Below are 14,290 nucleotides of genomic sequence, written 5' to 3'. Positions count from 1 at the left end.
CACAATTGGTCCAATGCAACGTGTCTGAGAATGCAGAGGTAGCGCAGAGTAAATTTCGCCGGATCTTCCGGTCCGCGCGTGGCCGCGACTCTCAATCGTCTTCCATCACGACTCCATTTGATGATAAAACGCCTTATCGCGTCCATACGCCCTATCCGGCCAAAGATGCTCCCAAATCAAGTGCGATTTTCCAGTGGAGATAATGGAGGTGAGCAAAAATACCAACATCAACGTAACAACGAAGATTAACCCGGCAGCTGACCAGACACGTCAAGATGGCCTTGCCCTATTTACGCGTCGGAGAGAATCACCATCCACAAGTCCACCTTCCTTGCACATGCTACCGAGATTCGAGATGCAGAAATGTTGCCTGTATTTATAGACCATCTCACGAGTCTACCTCAATTGAAACGGGCGACCCATTGCATGTACGCTTACCGCGTGTCATCTTCTCCATCTGAATCCACGAAGCTCTCGCTTGGACAACAAGATGGCGGCGAGAGCGGCGCTGGGGACCATCTGGCACGCCTGCTGGAGCTGTCACGGTGTGAAAATGTTGTCGTTGTGGTCTCAAGATGGTATGGCGGAGTACAGTTGGGATCAGAACGGTGGCGGAGGATATCAGAGGTTGCGAAGGATGCATTGAATAAAGGTGGATTCATGAGGAAACGGGAAGAAAACACGATAAAGCCATCTACTACGAAGAAGAGGAAGAAACAAAAGAAAAAGAAGTGACCATACCCGATGGAAGATTCGTCGCTTCGCGTCATCTCATACGAAAAATGTGGCCCAAACGGCTGAAAAAGTCACGCTCAACAGAGTCTCCCAGAGGTGTATCTGGACTGAGCCTCCAACATTCCACAGAGTCCACGCTCGGCAAAGGGAGGAACAGGATACCGTAGTGAGGAAGGATCTTGGGGAGAATGTAATTGTGCATATATACTGTGTGCGTTGTGAATAAATGTATACATTAAATAAGGGATGCGCTGACCTTGAGCCTCATAGTATAAAGACCAAGGATCGCTTGTCGAAATGTCGCTATTGCACTGCACGCTCCCATGCCAAATCCAGAGATTACGCCTTTGCTGGATCTCATGGTTGGCGCGAATAGTCTTGAGCGTACGATGCAGTTCCGGTAGAAATTGGGTGAGGGTGACATGGAGAGCGGCATTCAGAATTCGAATACGGACGTCTAGACGAGGTGTGAAGTTGACAGCAGCAGATCCATTCAAATGAAGACAATCGATGAATGTCCAGTTGCCGTGATGAGTTCCATCGTATGTCCAAGCAGGTGCAGGGCTAGGTCCGCGGTTCATCAGGATAACATCAGCTTTCCGAGCCTGATAGAACCAGAACGTGTCGCGGACTCGAACTCCAGTAAGAGGATTGACGTAGGGTAGCGTGTATCGCGGGTCGTTTTTGTTCTCAGAGAGATAGAGCGAGGTCGACATGATATATCGCACAACTGAGGAGCCCGACTCAAACAACTCGCGGCTACTGGGTGCCTTCTGGAAGCGCTGGTTCCGACTGTCGATGGCTTCCTCGATTCCGCTGGTTTCGTTGAAGGGCGCCTGGCATATCTGATGAAAAGTACAGAATTCTTGGCCTCTGCAAGGATGAGGTCTGTGTTCGTGAGACGACAAAGCGTGAAGCCACAAGAGATGGAGATGGTACGTGAGTTCTGGACCGACGAAGGTGATTTCTTTGGCGCTATGCAGTTTGCAGAGATCTTCAATAGTAAGCGAAGTGAAGTCACAGGCGTTCAACGGCGACGAAGACACGGAACCTCTGAACTGGCGTACGTTTTCGGCTGTTTTGCCTCTCATTGGCTCTCTAGTTTCAAGTCCACAAAGGAGAGACTGTTGCATCTCGTGAATCAAGTGGTCTTTCTTGCTAGTTGGTGAGGGTAGATAATCAGGAATCGCACTGGAAAGAGCATTTTCGATGGCCAGGAATGATGAATTGACGGTGGTGGACTGGCTCGAAAAGAACCTGCTTGTTCGTTGGAAGTAAACCAAGCAGGATAATAGGGTGAGTAATAGAAGGGCAATATGAACGGCCTTGGGTTTCCTGTAACCACAAGGTATATCAGAATGAAGAAACAGAAAGATGCAGAGCACACCTGATCATTGTCTCTTGAATCAGAAACGGATTGACGCGTTTTAGTGGTGCATTACACGCGAACCCAGGTTGGCTCCTACGATGGTTGGCCTTTGCCGGAAGAAGTCATTTACAAACCACCAACGCACGGCAAGTACTTACAGCAGTCACTACGCTATAGACGCGCTCATTCTGTCACAGCTATTTGTCGGGGAGTGGTCGGGGATTAATCATTTGACTAATCCGAAATTTCGGCCTCAATTCCATCTTAAGAGGCTTGACATTTGACGTTGCCTCGAGGATGCCCTGAGTGATCAAAGAGAATCAGCCTAAGCTAACATTTCAGGCGTATGGTTCTTCGGAAACGCATGGATTATCACAGACTTGGCAGAACTTCCTACAATGTGGTAGATCGAACGTCCACGGTCTTGCCATAATCTGCTGAAAGTTGTCGCTGACCCTGATTCCTGATGTGGCCCTCGTCGTCATCCCAAACGAATCTGAACGCGTTTAAAACTCAAATCTCCAGGGGCCTGGCAGATCGCGTCTCTTTCTCTCGGGAGCCACGATGTCTTCACATGCTAGAAACTTGTTCCTCCTCGCGCTTCTGATCAGCTCGTCGACATTAGCTGTTTTAAGATCTTTTAACTTGGAACCGAGGAGCGGATGATCTGTGGGACAGCTGGGCACGGATCACAGATGATCATGGCTGGTCCAGGGAGGCTATGGAAAAGTATTGGCTCAAGGTAGGTTTCCTTCACGCATAACACATATAAGATAATTTTTTTTTCCATTTTACAGTCGTCGCGTCTCGTGAGCCCGGCCGGCGGACACGATACTACGGACCAGGAAGATCCTTCTATCCATGGGAATGGCCCCGTTCAAGTCAGCGTGGGAGGTTTCCCAACAGAGCTTGATGGACGTGTCGTTGATGCAAGCAAGAAGCTTGGCGGTCGGTTCCCATATACCGTGGACCTAAATGCTGGTCAATTCATGGGAGTCAGTGAGTCAGGAATTCCTAGTTCCGCCTTGTACGTATTGCTTACTGGTGATTTCCAGGCTACATGCAATCTTCTGTTGGTGGCGGCCAGCGTAGCAGTGTTGGGGGGAAGTAGCATGAATCCAAGCCAAGAAAGAGATAACCTAGATATCCTCATAAACACCCACATCACAAAATTAATCCAGACAGGCGGCCGAGGTTGGAGAAAGCCAGAATTTCGAGCAATACAAGTGGCACAGAACAGTGAAGGTAGGAAAAATAACAGGGGGTTTCCTACTTCCAGTAATTGATGCTTGCAGATACACCCGTCCAGATCACTGCCCGGAAAGAGATATTGCTTTGTGCCGGTGTCTTCGGTACACCTCAACTTCTCTTACTCTCTGGAATCGGTCCAAGGAGGGATTTGAAGTCTCTTGGCATTCCTCCCGTCCTTGAACTGTCAGATGTCGGACAGCATCTCGTAGATCACCCTGCTGTCTCCATTTATTACGCTGTCAACTCGAACAGCACTTTCGACAGGTATCTGCGAAACAACACCCTGTTTGCGGAGGAATTAAGACATTGGGAGCAAACGCGTCAAGGACTTTGTTGATTCACCGGGCAATACGCAGGCTTTTATTCGGCTACCCGAGAATGCTTCGATCTATGAATCCTTTGATGACCCATCTTCAGGTCCAGATGCGGGGCATTTAGAAATGATTTTTATCGTAAGTTTTATACCAAGTCATTCATTCATGCACATTCATTTCCGCCTAGAACGGGTTTGCTCAATTCGGACCTTTGCCTCAGCCCGAAACCGGAAACTTTCTTACCGTTCTGGCTGGCGTTGTTACGCCGCTCTCTGGTGAGCCTTCCCCGATACCCACGTTCGTTATTCTTTCTTAGGTAATCTTTTCAGGAGGATATGTGACTATCAACTCTACCAACCCTTTTGATGACCTACTTATCGACCCGGCCTTTATGACGAGCCCATTTGACCACTACGCGATAGTACAAGTCATCAAAGATGCTCAAGAGTTTTTAGCTTTGTCTCCATGGAATGGGTTCGTGTTGGATGCTTACGGCGATCTACGTAACGCCACTACCGATGATGCCAAATTGGAGTACGTGAGGGCCTATGGGTCAAACATCAACCATCCTATTGGAACGGCGCGAATGTCGCCGAGAAAAGCGAAATGGGGAGTCGTTGACCAAGAGCTGCTGCTGAAGGGAGCTGAAGGTATTAGAATCGTTGACGCGTCCGTTTTCGTACGTACAACTACTTGCTATACTCATGGTTCTAGAGCTAATGATATTCTTCCAGCCGAGTATTCCTGAATGTCACATTCAAGGCACCTGTGTATATGATTGCCGAGAGCAGCAGGACCTCATCAAGGATCGATATCATCTGTGAATTGCGACTAGGTACTTGAACGACTGTTGTTTATCAGCTGTATTCACTCGTTTCTGCTATACTTGCTCAATGCTTTGAGACTGACAAAAATTTGATGTCCATTCGGCTTCCTGCAAATACGACTGCCGCTCACTGTGCTGAAATCGGATGTCTCCCAGATTTAAGCTTGAGTCTGAATCAACATACAAGGCTACTCAGTTTTAGGTATTCGACCATGCAGACATTCTTGAGGAGTCAAAATGCTGCGATTCAGAATTCAAGCAGTTGTGCTTAATTACTCAAAATTTAAGCTTCGAAGGTGACTTTGGGGAGATATTCACGGAGCTTATGACTGGCCATAGAACACCAAAATCACTCAAATGAAAGGTGTGTATGTAGTAACACTACTGTATTGCACTGATTATTCTGCTTGCATCGTCTCTTATCCTTCTATCATCGCAGCTTGAGTCAATAGACATCGGTGATCTAGTAAGGCAGTCCTCGACGTGGCACTACGTCAAGACGTGGTCTATAGCATCAAGTGTTCGTGCCCGTAGAGTGGAAGTGGAACCCCTTCAGCCCGAAGACCTCGCAAGTGTACGTCAAATAGTGTTGTGTGCTTCCTTCGTACAAAAGCTGCCATTCCCTCGTCTTGCTCCAGTAAAACTCGATATGACGCTCCTTGGCTTCCTTGTGGCAGGCGTTCTAGTCACTGTTAGCTTCGCCCAAGCTCCTTTAGACCCCGATGCCTACGTCGCGTTCGAGAAACCAATCGCTAAGTCGCATCTCTTATCAAACATCGGGTCTTCTGGCGCAAATGCTCAGGATGCAGGGCCTGGCGTTGTAATTGCGTCGGCTGATCCTAATCTCTTTTACACCTGGACTCGGGATTCATCGCTAGTCATGAAATACCTGATTGATGAGTAAACCTATTAAGAATCCTCCAGTGATCCAGCGAGGCTAACTTGCATATAGGTTCGTATCTGGAAGGCGACGCATCGTTGCAGTCCTCCATTGAAGACATTGTCGAGGCCCAAATAGAGATTCAGCAAGTTCCTAATCCTTCAGGCAACTCTAACATCAGGTGGACTTGGAGAACCAAAATTCTATGTAAATGAGACATGCTTTTGTCGGTGAAATAGGACGTCCACAACGTGGTCAGTATTTTCTCCCTTGTTCCTTGATAAAAATGTATCTGATTCTCAACGGCAAGATGGACCTGCTATCCGCGCAATATCTATGATCGCTTGGGCTAATTATCATCTATCCCAGAAGAACATCTCGTACGTGGAAAATGTTCTTCTGGCCCAGCATTAAGCTTGATCTGGACTATGTCTCGTCTAATTGGAACAAAACGACAGTATCACATCTGGGGAGAAGGTGCTGTCGTCGTCGTATTGGACCTTCGGTAGCTTCAGCACCGAAGCTTTGCGCCAAGGAGTCGTATTGGGTGTCACCATCGGGGATACGTCAGTCCGCTGAATTATACATGAACCAGGCAGAAAGTCTGCTGTGTTTCATGCAGGTCAGTGATCAAACTATGTTTATCAGTCAAGTGGCTTATCTTCTATTGGCAGTCCTACTGGAACACCAATGAATATATGACTGCGAACACTGGGAGTGGCCGGACAGGTCTCGACTGGAAGCACAGTTTTAGCAAGCATTCATATACCTTTGATCCTTCAGCTGGATGCGACTCAATAACATTCCAACCATGTTCCTGACCGAGCCCTCGCAAACCTTCTCGCCTACATAGATTCCTTCGGTGTATTCCAGACTAACTATGGTGTTCCTCAAAACAATGCAACAGCCATTGGTCGATATCCTGAAGACAGGTACATGGGTGGTAACGTACAGTTGGTTATATTTCTGTTCTTGGACTTCCCGCTTATGCTTTTGTAGCCTTGGTATCTTACCACATTTGCTGTTGCTGAGCAGCTATACGACGCTCTCAATGTCTGGCAGCAGCAGTCTTCGTTGACAATTACACCTTTGTCTCTTCCTTTCTTCAGACGTTTTACAGATAGCGCGGAAGTAGGAACCTATCTCGCCTCTAGCCCCTTCTATATATCCATGACCGATTACATTCGCAACTACGCCGAAGGCTTTATCTCTGTTGCCGCCAAAGCTACGACTTCCGATGGTGTACTTACGGAGGAGTACAGCAGACTGTCAGGCTACAGCGGTGGTTTCGGTCAGAACCCGTATTCGTGGAGCGACGTCGCTGCGTTGACTGCTTTTAGCGCGCGCAGCGGAAGCGTTGCTGACCCTTGGGGTGCTCACGAAGTATCACTCTCGTGTTCGGGACAGACCGGTAGCTGGAATTCGGATGCTGGACTAGTCACAGTTGACTTTTACCTGCATCTTGATGCATACTGGGGAGGCATGTTGTTTTCGTTGCGATATATAGTGCGAATATTGAACTCATGTTAGTGATGGTATACCTGTCCGGGTCGAACGAAGCCCTAGGAAGCTGGTCAACAGACAATGCTATTCCAATGTCGCCATTCAACAGTCCGATTTGGAGCGGTGCGGGTGGCTTTTTTAATGGGTTACGCATGCTCACTGTGCTTCCATAGTAACTTTGCAGCTCAAAGCAAACGAAACACTGGAATACAAGTACTTCACCAAGTGGGGGGGGGGCGGCCCCGCCGCTATGGGAGGGCGGATCCAACCGGCTTCTTGCGTTGCCAGGTGGAGGGTATGTGTATCAAAATGATACATGGGTGTGAACGGTGGATAGGTGGTATTCCTTGGTGAAGTCCATAGAATCTTAACGGTCGAAGATTCAAGCCTTTCTTAGTACCGAATCTGTGCGATTATAGATCTTAGTGGAAGCAACATTGAAGCTCGTATGGTAAATAAAAGATAATATTCTCAAACTGTGCACTATACATCTTCGTACTATCTCGCGGTCTCGCGGTAAAGATACTGGAAGTTGCCTCCATAGAGGTCACAGTGAACGAGGCTCCGAAGACTACCCAGAGAGACACTGTGTACGCCATCCCAAACTGATTTAATCCTTGGCACACTCCCTTTCATCCAGATTCTTGCCAGTTTTGATGGGAGCGTCCTCTATGTCGAGTTTGCGTGCTCGGAAGAACAGATGGAGGGCAATGGCAGTAACTTGGGAGAGTACCGCGGCGACACAGAACAGGCCAATAATGAGAAACCTGCGACGTCGGTAACTTGGAGATAAAGATGTTGCGGAAGTGGCAGTTGCTGTCGATAAACTGGGTCGGGGTAATTGAGGAACGTTTGCAGAAGAAAAGAAAAACTTGAGCGCCCACCTAGTGATAGTGCCAAATACCTCAATGCCTTCGGCCGAGCATTGAGAAAAGAGAAACACAAGTTGAAAGAAACTACCAGCGTAGAGGTTAGCATTCTGAACAGAGGCAAAAGAATAGCGTTTAATAACCCACAACAGAAGTAACATCTTGCTAAGACCCAAGATAAAGAATGTACGCGAGTAGGAACTACAGGGTACATGAATCAGGCAGGAAACGCGCATGAAAAAAAGAAACTGACCTCTTCAGTATCCAGAACGAGGGAACAGCAGCTGGGAAGTGCGTCGGGCAGGTATACATATATAGCGAGTATGTAAGCACGATGAAGACGGAACGGGATCGGATCTCGAAGGAAGCTGGAGTGGAGATCCTCAATATCGGGGACCAGGCGCCTCGTGCATATAGAACTACATAGAAGCGTCAAGAGACGAAGATGTCGTAGTCCAGGACATCTTTCCCAGGGCCATTCGAAACTGGGTGCACTCCTTCCCATTTGTCCAAGATCTTATTCGCAATCACGATATCCTCTCCATCAGATATACTGCGTTTGCGTTCTCGACAATATATTGAGAGAAGAACAGAAACGATCACAGAGCACGGCGGCACCACAGAGCAGACCGATGATGATAAATTTTAGGTGCCGGGAGTCTGAGTCTGGAGATGAAGATACAGTGGGACTGGAGATGGCAGCAGAGGAGCTAAGTCATGTAAGAAGGGCGGTAAATTAGATAAAATAAGCACTCACGTAGTCTCTACCCCAGTGCCTTCAGCTGAGCATTGTAAGACGAGAGGCAAAAGTTGAATACAACTACAAGAGCCACAGCAATTAGCGCCTTGGCAAGTCATAGAAGGATGTCGTTGGACTTACAGTAGAAGAGCCATTCTGAGTAGAAAGGACAGAGGAAGCGGAAATCAGTGAGGGAGGGAGCGTTAAACAACTTGTTCATTTATAGGCATCAGTGAGTAGATTACTGACGAGGCATGCGCTCATACACAGCCAATTTCGCTTGGAAAGCATGCTCCGGTAAAGCACAGACAGGAGGAACTGATGATACATACAGTGAAATCAGCATCGCAACATGATGAAGTTGGAGAAAGGCTGTCGGACGGCCGATATATCATCACCGCGATGATTTGAAGGCAGTACATTGTATTAGCGGGATGATTCGTGATCCTGATCCAAAGTCGGAAACTTTTCTCGGTGGTATTATTGGGGCTCGAGCCTATGAATGTAAGGGTGCTGTGCAGTATGTAGCACAAGGAATTAGAGGATGTTCCGTGGGATCAACGTTTCAGCCCTTGATAATATCAATAGATCTAGGCTGATGATTTAACAAACAAAAATGAGTTATGGTCATGCTTGGTCTAGGCATCCTTGTCGATGTTTTGAGTAGCTGTTGATGAAGTGGAATGGTACAAGCATCGACTCCATTTGTTTTAGTGGTGATCAGTGCGACGCAGTTTGCCGCGGTTTCTCGACGGGCCGAAGGCGGCATTTGCCGCTGTTGGATGTTTCATCCACCACTACCGTTGCTTCTTCCTTCACACACGCTATACGTACACTACTATACGTTCCTCTCGACTCAGACATACCATGCGCTTTTCAATATTCCGGCATCTTCTTCTTGGCACGTAAACGCTCGACTCGATGATTCGTTGACTCAACGTAACCAACAGTTATCATGTCTCTTATTGCTGGCGCCTGCATCGGTCTTTCTGTTTTCGTTCAAACCGCCTTTGATCATAGAAGCGGCGTTATCCTGATGGTGTCTGTAGAAGCTATCACTTTGCTACAAACCTTTGCTTCGTGAGTGTTTGCCCACAGAACTAACAACAGCACAAACTCAACCCTGCATAGGGCAAACCACAAATTCTTGTTCGGAAAGTCCCAAGCAGTTGCCCTAGACTTCGCTGCAGCAGTATTATTACTTCCGTTCTCTGCCAGTACGTCGTAACATCAAAGTTGTTTATGCTTATGCTCATGCTCGAACTCTAGTCTTATTCCTCTTCATCTTAGACGTTGAGTTGGATACTAAAAACGACGCCCTTCTCAACGCCCTTCTTGCCCTTCAAATCCTGGTAATTGCCAACACTTCCATGAGTACGTGAATATATTTCTCAACGTTATATTATGCCTTCTCATATCACACTCGCAGTTGCTGGATATGCGCTTTCTCTTGGTTTCATTGCATTGATAACAGCTTGCTTTTTCGATCCTGGTGTCTGGCAACGGGACATTGATTCAACACCTTCTCCGTTTCCTATACGTTACGTCTTCTGTCGACTGTTTCTATTCCTCTTCCCTTGTCTCTCTTCTGGTGAAGGCATTACACAGTCTACTCCTGAATCCGGCTCAGATCACTCACCCGAATTATGTCTGCCTGGATGTGACTGTGGATCGAAACCATCGATGACGCAGATAACTTCCAATGAGATCGAGCATTCTGAAAACACCGTATCTTCCAGCCAGGATCAGAATTCAGGCAAATCTTCGATGTCCTTGTCGAGGTCTCTCGTTAGACTCCCGGATGAAGTGGAAAGGAGGACTTCAATAGCGATTTCTTTTGAAGTGTAGCTCCTGGATCAGTATAATATGCTTTCCGATATCAATAATCTTCTACTAGTGATGAGGACGGTTTGAATTAGATGTTATAAGCTGAAAGACGCGACGCGACACGCGGAACGACCACGTGATTACAATGGTGAGAATGTCACTAATGTCACAAGGAGTGACTGTTGAGGACGTCGTCGCCCCGTCGTCGAAGACATCTGCTTCCGTCATCTTCCAGCAGCGACTGTCGCTGTTGCCTACCTTCACACTTTCACTTCGGTGTCGAAACTCATGGAGAAACGCGTCCTGCGGGTCCTATACACTGTGAACAATTCTCCTCAATATATCCTTGCACGCTCGCCCCGCCCCGTTACTGTTTCTCTTCTACAGCCAACCAATGGACAGCACTCGGGTGGCATCGGATATGCGAGCGTGTCCCTCAAGGCCTGTATCGAAACCATCTGCACCACCAGTCCGGAACTCTTACAGAGTGATAACCGCGACTTCTCGGTATATGTTCTCGACCCTCTCGAGTCGGAAAGCGCTCCCGGGCTAGTCAATATTCCCAACGAGGCTGAGGGGTCCAAAATGAATGAAGGGCAGGTTCGAGGTGTCGCCGTAGGTCTAGGTTTGATGTCATGGGCCCTTGCAGCAGAGGGTGAGGAAGCACTCGTCAATGGCACGTTGACTCGAACCGGATCTGGGCAAGAGGCACTTGAGGTCGTGTTTGCTCTTCGTGAAGTGAGTCGCACTACCTTGCGAGATTCTTCATTCTATTGAATCTTAGTCAGACGGCTCGCATAGAGAAGGCATCCTTTCCTGCTGCCATACAATCTTGGAATAAGAAGAGCGTTAAAGCACAGGGTACGTTCCTTCAATCTTCACACTCCGTTCTATGAAACCAAGTCGCGACAGGTAAGCAGCCTGAGGTCGACACCGCAGCCACCATTGCCGCTATTTTGAACCGACCCAAGAAACCTAGAACGACGAAGAACGTCGATACATTGCAATCGTTACCTGAATCAGAGAGGATCTATAGGTCTTCTTCAGTATATATCGGACCACCGAAAAAAAAGCCTCCAAATTCTACTACGTTCGCCAGGGCATTTTCGACCCCGGCACCTGCCCCCACCGCTTCCCTTACTCTGGCTGCCACCCATACAGATACTACAGTATTAAGTAGTACTGCCACACCTATCGTTGCTCCTACACCACCTGCGATTCCTACGTCTACAGCACCGACGCCTGGTCCTTCGACAATCTCTTCTTCGTCTATTACCAAGAAGAAAAAGACGAAAAGACGGAATCAATCACCAGATGGACCGCTATATACTCGTACCACCCTTTTCAAGCGCACAGTTTCTGAACCACTTCCCGGCCCCAGTGCAATGCCGGCGCCGCCGACACCTTCTCTCACGGATATTTTCTCCCAACTAGCATCCACTCCCGCGAATAGCACTCAGAATGCTGCCCTGCTCGCTACCATAAACGCTATTGACTCGGGAAAAGGCATTGATGATAACCCTGCATTAGTTCAGGCCTTACAAGACCTTGTTACAGCGTGGCAAGTGGCACCTCCACCTGAGCCTGGCAGAATGGCCCCGTTGCAACCTTCTAATCACCGAATTCCTTCTGATGATGACGCTGTCGTTATTGACAAAGAAAACGTCAATCCGTCTCCCTTCAGAAGGCGCGTTGGTCAAGACGTAAAAGACTCCAAACCGTCACAGACCTCAGCGGTCCCGCAACGGACAAGTCTTGGCGGGTATCTACATACAGACGAGAATTCACGACCTACACAAAGGGCGACCGAAAGTAATGGCGGTTCCATTTCGAGGAAACGTACGCTGGATGAATTCATGGAGGATCGCGAGTCTCATTCTGAGAGACATCGACGACCCACATCACATAACGTGGTTCCATTTTCGTCCCCTCCGCGACCGCGACTTTCTCAGACGGAACCTGGCGGCTCAAGAGGGCGCCCTATTTTCATTCCCGATTCGCCTCAGGCTCCAAAGATTGCTGCGTCCTCTCCGGTCAGAGATGGTACACAATCAACTGCACGTCGAAAGTACGTAGTCCCAGATTGGGCGCGTACAGACACTGCCATGCAACCGAGGCTTTCTGAAGATGCCCGGCGTGTGTTGAAGGAAGCGGAGGACAAGAAACAGGCAGAGCGTGAAGAGAAGAGGCGACTGGAACGAGAACGACGGAGAACTGGTAGAGCACAAGGTCGACAGCCTCGTGAAAATGCAGAGAACGACGCGCCAACCTCTGCTACTAATGTAAAGTCATCGTCTCCCCCTCGGCCTGTCGCCGCTGTCAGCACCAATTTTGCTATGGTGTCGACGGCCTGCGAGAATCATTCTGTGTCTAGTCTTCTAACAAAGTCAAGGTCACAGACACCTCCCCCCAGCCAGGACATGGCGCCTCCGTGCACGCCTCCCAGGAGAAAGTCTCTCGACACCCCATCGACGCCTTTCAGTTCATCTCTCTTTACTCCTCTTGCCGATTCTTGGAAGAGTCCTCTTGTGAGCCCCTCTACGTCACCGTCATATGGTGCGAAAGGCAAGCTCTCTTCGCAAGAAAAGGACCTGAGCGAAGAGCTTGAAAGCGCGTTCGAAGAGCTTAACTCTCTCCCGCCTAGCTCTGTGCCGGATGAACATAGTGAATCTTCACCCGATACAGAACACCAGCCTATTCCTAGCGATACGAAGCAGTTTTGGCAAGGCCTTCCACCCTCTTCGCCCCTACAGCCTAGTAGTCCTCTCGAGGATGTCGATGACGACAGCGATCGTGAAATCCCTATCGCCACTTCAGACGCTGAAGACGGGGACGGGGACGAGGAAGATACGGATATAGACATGGAGAGCCAGCCACTCTCTTCTACACCCAAAGAAGTAATTCCTTTACCTACGGATCTACCAGCATCAGGTGAAAATAGCACCGCTGTTCCTCCCTGGCAGGATCAGCAACCCAGCGAAGATATGGACATGTTCGATATGTTCACTAACGTGGACTATGGAAATAGTACCACTTTCGCTCCGGAGGGACTCGATCTAACAGAGTTCATGGAATCTATGAAGCCTCTGATCCAGAACCAGCTAGATATTAGCCCGAATGGGCAGGGGAGCTTTGATTTTAATTGGTTAGATTCCGGTGAGGGTGACCTGGACCACAGTCAGTTGGCAGCATCCGTGCAGGAACTATTCAGCGGGTGTTTGATGTAGTGAGCAGCACGGTTTTGTCGCATAGAACGTATTATTTTTCATTTGTTCATCATCCCATCACAATACAGCATTTTGAAAGTTTTCTTGTCGTGCTGCATACCTGGTAACGATGGCAGTAAGAATCGCTAAGGTGCTTAAATTTGTTTTATACTCAGACTCGTAAAGCCACACAAATTCTGGGTAAGATCCTTGGACGATATGCATTCATTGATAGGATAAATGAAAACACTGCAATAAATAATTTTACTCGTCCGATGCCTTCGAAGATAACCAGAGAAACTAAAAGGTATAATTTGCACTGCTGCTCTCCACCTCGGCCTTGAACTTCGCAAACTCTTCAGCATATTCATCAAATACAGTTCCATCGGCATCACCGGCCCTGACTTCAATGCTCCGAGACGAGATCGATGTCTGGATATCGCAGTTACCAGCGTCAGGGACATACATCATGTTAGACATAGTAGTAGTAGTACAAGACGCACACGGACACGTATTTGATATTTCTTGCCTTTTTCGTTTTGCGATGCACAGCCTCACATCTCAGCTTTTACCAACACGCTGAGATGTGAGTACCTCTACGTATATCCATACTATTAGTTTACTTACCATCTTGCAGTAACGTTCCGTTACATTATCCAGGTATATAATATACAAGCTTTTACCAACACGCTGAGATTAACGTTCCGTTACATTATCCAGTGTTGCTCACTTTCTCTCGAGCCTACTTTCCGTTACCACGTCCGAGCGCCG

At 48.1% G+C, this 14,290-nt stretch overlaps 8 protein-coding genes across 8 annotated transcripts; 5 read left to right on the top strand and 3 right to left on the bottom strand.

Moving 5' to 3' along the window:
* Positions 1 to 16: 16 nt before the first annotated feature.
* EV420DRAFT_1538129 (ribosomal protein S5 domain 2-type protein) lies at positions 17 to 1,014 on the top strand. The gene is made up of 2 exons (XM_060472990.1): positions 17 to 208; positions 266 to 1,014. The coding sequence occupies exons 1-2, from the start codon at positions 121 to 123 to the stop codon at positions 733 to 735; spliced, it is 558 nt and encodes a 185-aa protein (XP_060331290.1). The 5' UTR covers positions 17 to 120; the 3' UTR covers positions 736 to 1,014.
* Positions 751 to 2,294, bottom strand: EV420DRAFT_301508 (uncharacterized protein). The gene is made up of 4 exons (XM_060481594.1): positions 2,263 to 2,294; positions 2,123 to 2,211; positions 992 to 2,070; positions 751 to 942 (listed from the first exon to the last, which is right to left on the bottom strand). The coding sequence occupies exons 2-4, from the start codon at positions 2,128 to 2,130 to the stop codon at positions 767 to 769; spliced, it is 1,263 nt and encodes a 420-aa protein (XP_060331289.1). The 5' UTR covers positions 2,131 to 2,211; positions 2,263 to 2,294; the 3' UTR covers positions 751 to 766.
* EV420DRAFT_1629223 (aryl-alcohol oxidase-like protein) lies at positions 2,203 to 4,623 on the top strand (the record flags this gene model as incomplete). The annotated part of the gene is given in 10 exon segments (XM_060476085.1): positions 2,203 to 2,254; positions 2,764 to 2,846; positions 2,902 to 3,103; positions 3,160 to 3,180; positions 3,200 to 3,349; positions 3,400 to 3,687; positions 3,773 to 3,807; positions 3,857 to 3,944; positions 3,999 to 4,348; positions 4,404 to 4,623. The coding sequence occupies 10 exon segments, from the start codon at positions 2,203 to 2,205 to the stop codon at positions 4,491 to 4,493; spliced, it is 1,359 nt and encodes a 452-aa protein (XP_060331288.1). The 3' UTR covers positions 4,494 to 4,623.
* Positions 4,624 to 5,462: 839 nt separating this feature from the next.
* Positions 5,463 to 7,314, top strand: EV420DRAFT_1538125 (Six-hairpin glycosidase-like protein). Its single transcript, XM_060472989.1, has 10 exons — positions 5,463 to 5,629; positions 5,686 to 5,768; positions 5,791 to 5,810; positions 5,834 to 5,941; positions 5,979 to 5,997; positions 6,050 to 6,122; positions 6,202 to 6,323; positions 6,375 to 6,855; positions 6,906 to 7,001; positions 7,052 to 7,314. The coding sequence occupies exons 2-10, from the start codon at positions 5,712 to 5,714 to the stop codon at positions 7,189 to 7,191; spliced, it is 1,116 nt and encodes a 371-aa protein (XP_060331287.1). The 5' UTR covers positions 5,463 to 5,629; positions 5,686 to 5,711; the 3' UTR covers positions 7,192 to 7,314.
* Positions 7,315 to 7,317: 3 nt separating this feature from the next.
* On the bottom strand, positions 7,318 to 8,023 carry EV420DRAFT_1538123 (uncharacterized protein). The gene is made up of 4 exons (XM_060472988.1): positions 8,001 to 8,023; positions 7,895 to 7,948; positions 7,763 to 7,834; positions 7,318 to 7,705 (listed from the first exon to the last, which is right to left on the bottom strand). Exons 2-4 carry the CDS (start codon positions 7,906 to 7,908, stop codon positions 7,489 to 7,491), a joined length of 303 nt encoding a protein of 100 aa, XP_060331286.1. The 5' UTR covers positions 7,909 to 7,948; positions 8,001 to 8,023; the 3' UTR covers positions 7,318 to 7,488.
* Positions 8,024 to 8,175: 152 nt separating this feature from the next.
* Positions 8,176 to 8,754, bottom strand: EV420DRAFT_301223 (uncharacterized protein). The gene is made up of 3 exons (XM_060481590.1): positions 8,628 to 8,754; positions 8,505 to 8,567; positions 8,176 to 8,457 (listed from the first exon to the last, which is right to left on the bottom strand). Exons 1-3 carry the CDS (start codon positions 8,639 to 8,641, stop codon positions 8,292 to 8,294), a joined length of 243 nt encoding a protein of 80 aa, XP_060331285.1. The 5' UTR covers positions 8,642 to 8,754; the 3' UTR covers positions 8,176 to 8,291.
* Positions 8,755 to 9,299: 545 nt separating this feature from the next.
* On the top strand, positions 9,300 to 10,363 carry EV420DRAFT_1538115 (uncharacterized protein). Its single transcript, XM_060472987.1, has 5 exons — positions 9,300 to 9,387; positions 9,437 to 9,566; positions 9,618 to 9,703; positions 9,756 to 9,860; positions 9,916 to 10,363. Exons 1-5 carry the CDS (start codon positions 9,354 to 9,356, stop codon positions 10,332 to 10,334), a joined length of 774 nt encoding a protein of 257 aa, XP_060331284.1. The 5' UTR covers positions 9,300 to 9,353; the 3' UTR covers positions 10,335 to 10,363.
* Positions 10,364 to 10,519: 156 nt separating this feature from the next.
* On the top strand, positions 10,520 to 13,609 carry EV420DRAFT_301210 (uncharacterized protein). The gene is made up of 3 exons (XM_060481589.1): positions 10,520 to 11,051; positions 11,102 to 11,174; positions 11,226 to 13,609. The coding sequence occupies exons 1-3, from the start codon at positions 10,602 to 10,604 to the stop codon at positions 13,538 to 13,540; spliced, it is 2,838 nt and encodes a 945-aa protein (XP_060331283.1). The 5' UTR covers positions 10,520 to 10,601; the 3' UTR covers positions 13,541 to 13,609.
* Positions 13,610 to 14,290: the final 681 nt, after the last annotated feature.

This window comes from Desarmillaria tabescens (assembly GCF_030435595.1).
Source record: "Desarmillaria tabescens strain CCBAS 213 chromosome Unknown EV420scaffold_15, whole genome shotgun sequence".
In the NCBI taxonomy this organism is placed as follows: Eukaryota; Fungi; Basidiomycota; class Agaricomycetes; order Agaricales; family Physalacriaceae; genus Desarmillaria; species Desarmillaria tabescens.
This window is presented reverse-complemented; position numbering and strand designations above follow the sequence as displayed.

Excerpts from the sequence above, each read along its gene's own strand:
- EV420DRAFT_1538129 (XM_060472990.1), top strand. The coding sequence starts at position 121 with ATGATAAAACGCCTTATCGCGTCCATACGCCCTATCCGGCCAAAGATG. Across the intron at positions 209-265 it reads TTCCAGTGGAGATAATGGAG|ACACGTCAAGATGGCCTTGC; the intron begins GTGAGCAAAAAT and ends GCAGCTGACCAG.
- EV420DRAFT_301508 (XM_060481594.1), bottom strand. Across the intron at positions 943-991 it reads TTTATACTATGAGGCTCAAG|TATATATGCACAATTACATT; the intron begins GTCAGCGCATCC and ends CAACGCACACAG.
- EV420DRAFT_1538125 (XM_060472989.1), top strand. The coding sequence starts at position 5,712 with ATGATCGCTTGGGCTAATTATCATCTATCCCAGAAGAACATCTCGTAC. Across the intron at positions 6,123-6,201 it reads AGGTCTCGACTGGAAGCACA|CCCTCGCAAACCTTCTCGCC; the intron begins GTTTTAGCAAGC and ends TTCCTGACCGAG. Across the intron at positions 6,324-6,374 it reads ACAGGTACATGGGTGGTAAC|CCTTGGTATCTTACCACATT; the intron begins GTACAGTTGGTT and ends ATGCTTTTGTAG.
- EV420DRAFT_1538123 (XM_060472988.1), bottom strand. Across the intron at positions 7,706-7,762 it reads GTATTTGGCACTATCACTAG|TTTATCGACAGCAACTGCCA; the intron begins GTGGGCGCTCAA and ends ACCCCGACCCAG.
- EV420DRAFT_301223 (XM_060481590.1), bottom strand. Across the intron at positions 8,458-8,504 it reads GGCACTGGGGTAGAGACTAC|CTCCTCTGCTGCCATCTCCA; the intron begins GTGAGTGCTTAT and ends TACATGACTTAG.
- EV420DRAFT_1538115 (XM_060472987.1), top strand. The coding sequence starts at position 9,354 with ATGCGCTTTTCAATATTCCGGCATCTTCTTCTTG. Across the intron at positions 9,567-9,617 it reads TTGCTACAAACCTTTGCTTC|GGCAAACCACAAATTCTTGT; the intron begins GTGAGTGTTTGC and ends AACCCTGCATAG. Across the intron at positions 9,704-9,755 it reads ATTACTTCCGTTCTCTGCCA|TCTTATTCCTCTTCATCTTA; the intron begins GTACGTCGTAAC and ends CTCGAACTCTAG.
- EV420DRAFT_301210 (XM_060481589.1), top strand. The coding sequence starts at position 10,602 with ATGGAGAAACGCGTCCTGCGGGTCCTATACACTGTGAACAATTCTCCT. Across the intron at positions 11,052-11,101 it reads TCGTGTTTGCTCTTCGTGAA|ACGGCTCGCATAGAGAAGGC; the intron begins GTGAGTCGCACT and ends AATCTTAGTCAG. Across the intron at positions 11,175-11,225 it reads GAAGAGCGTTAAAGCACAGG|GTAAGCAGCCTGAGGTCGAC; the intron begins GTACGTTCCTTC and ends AAGTCGCGACAG.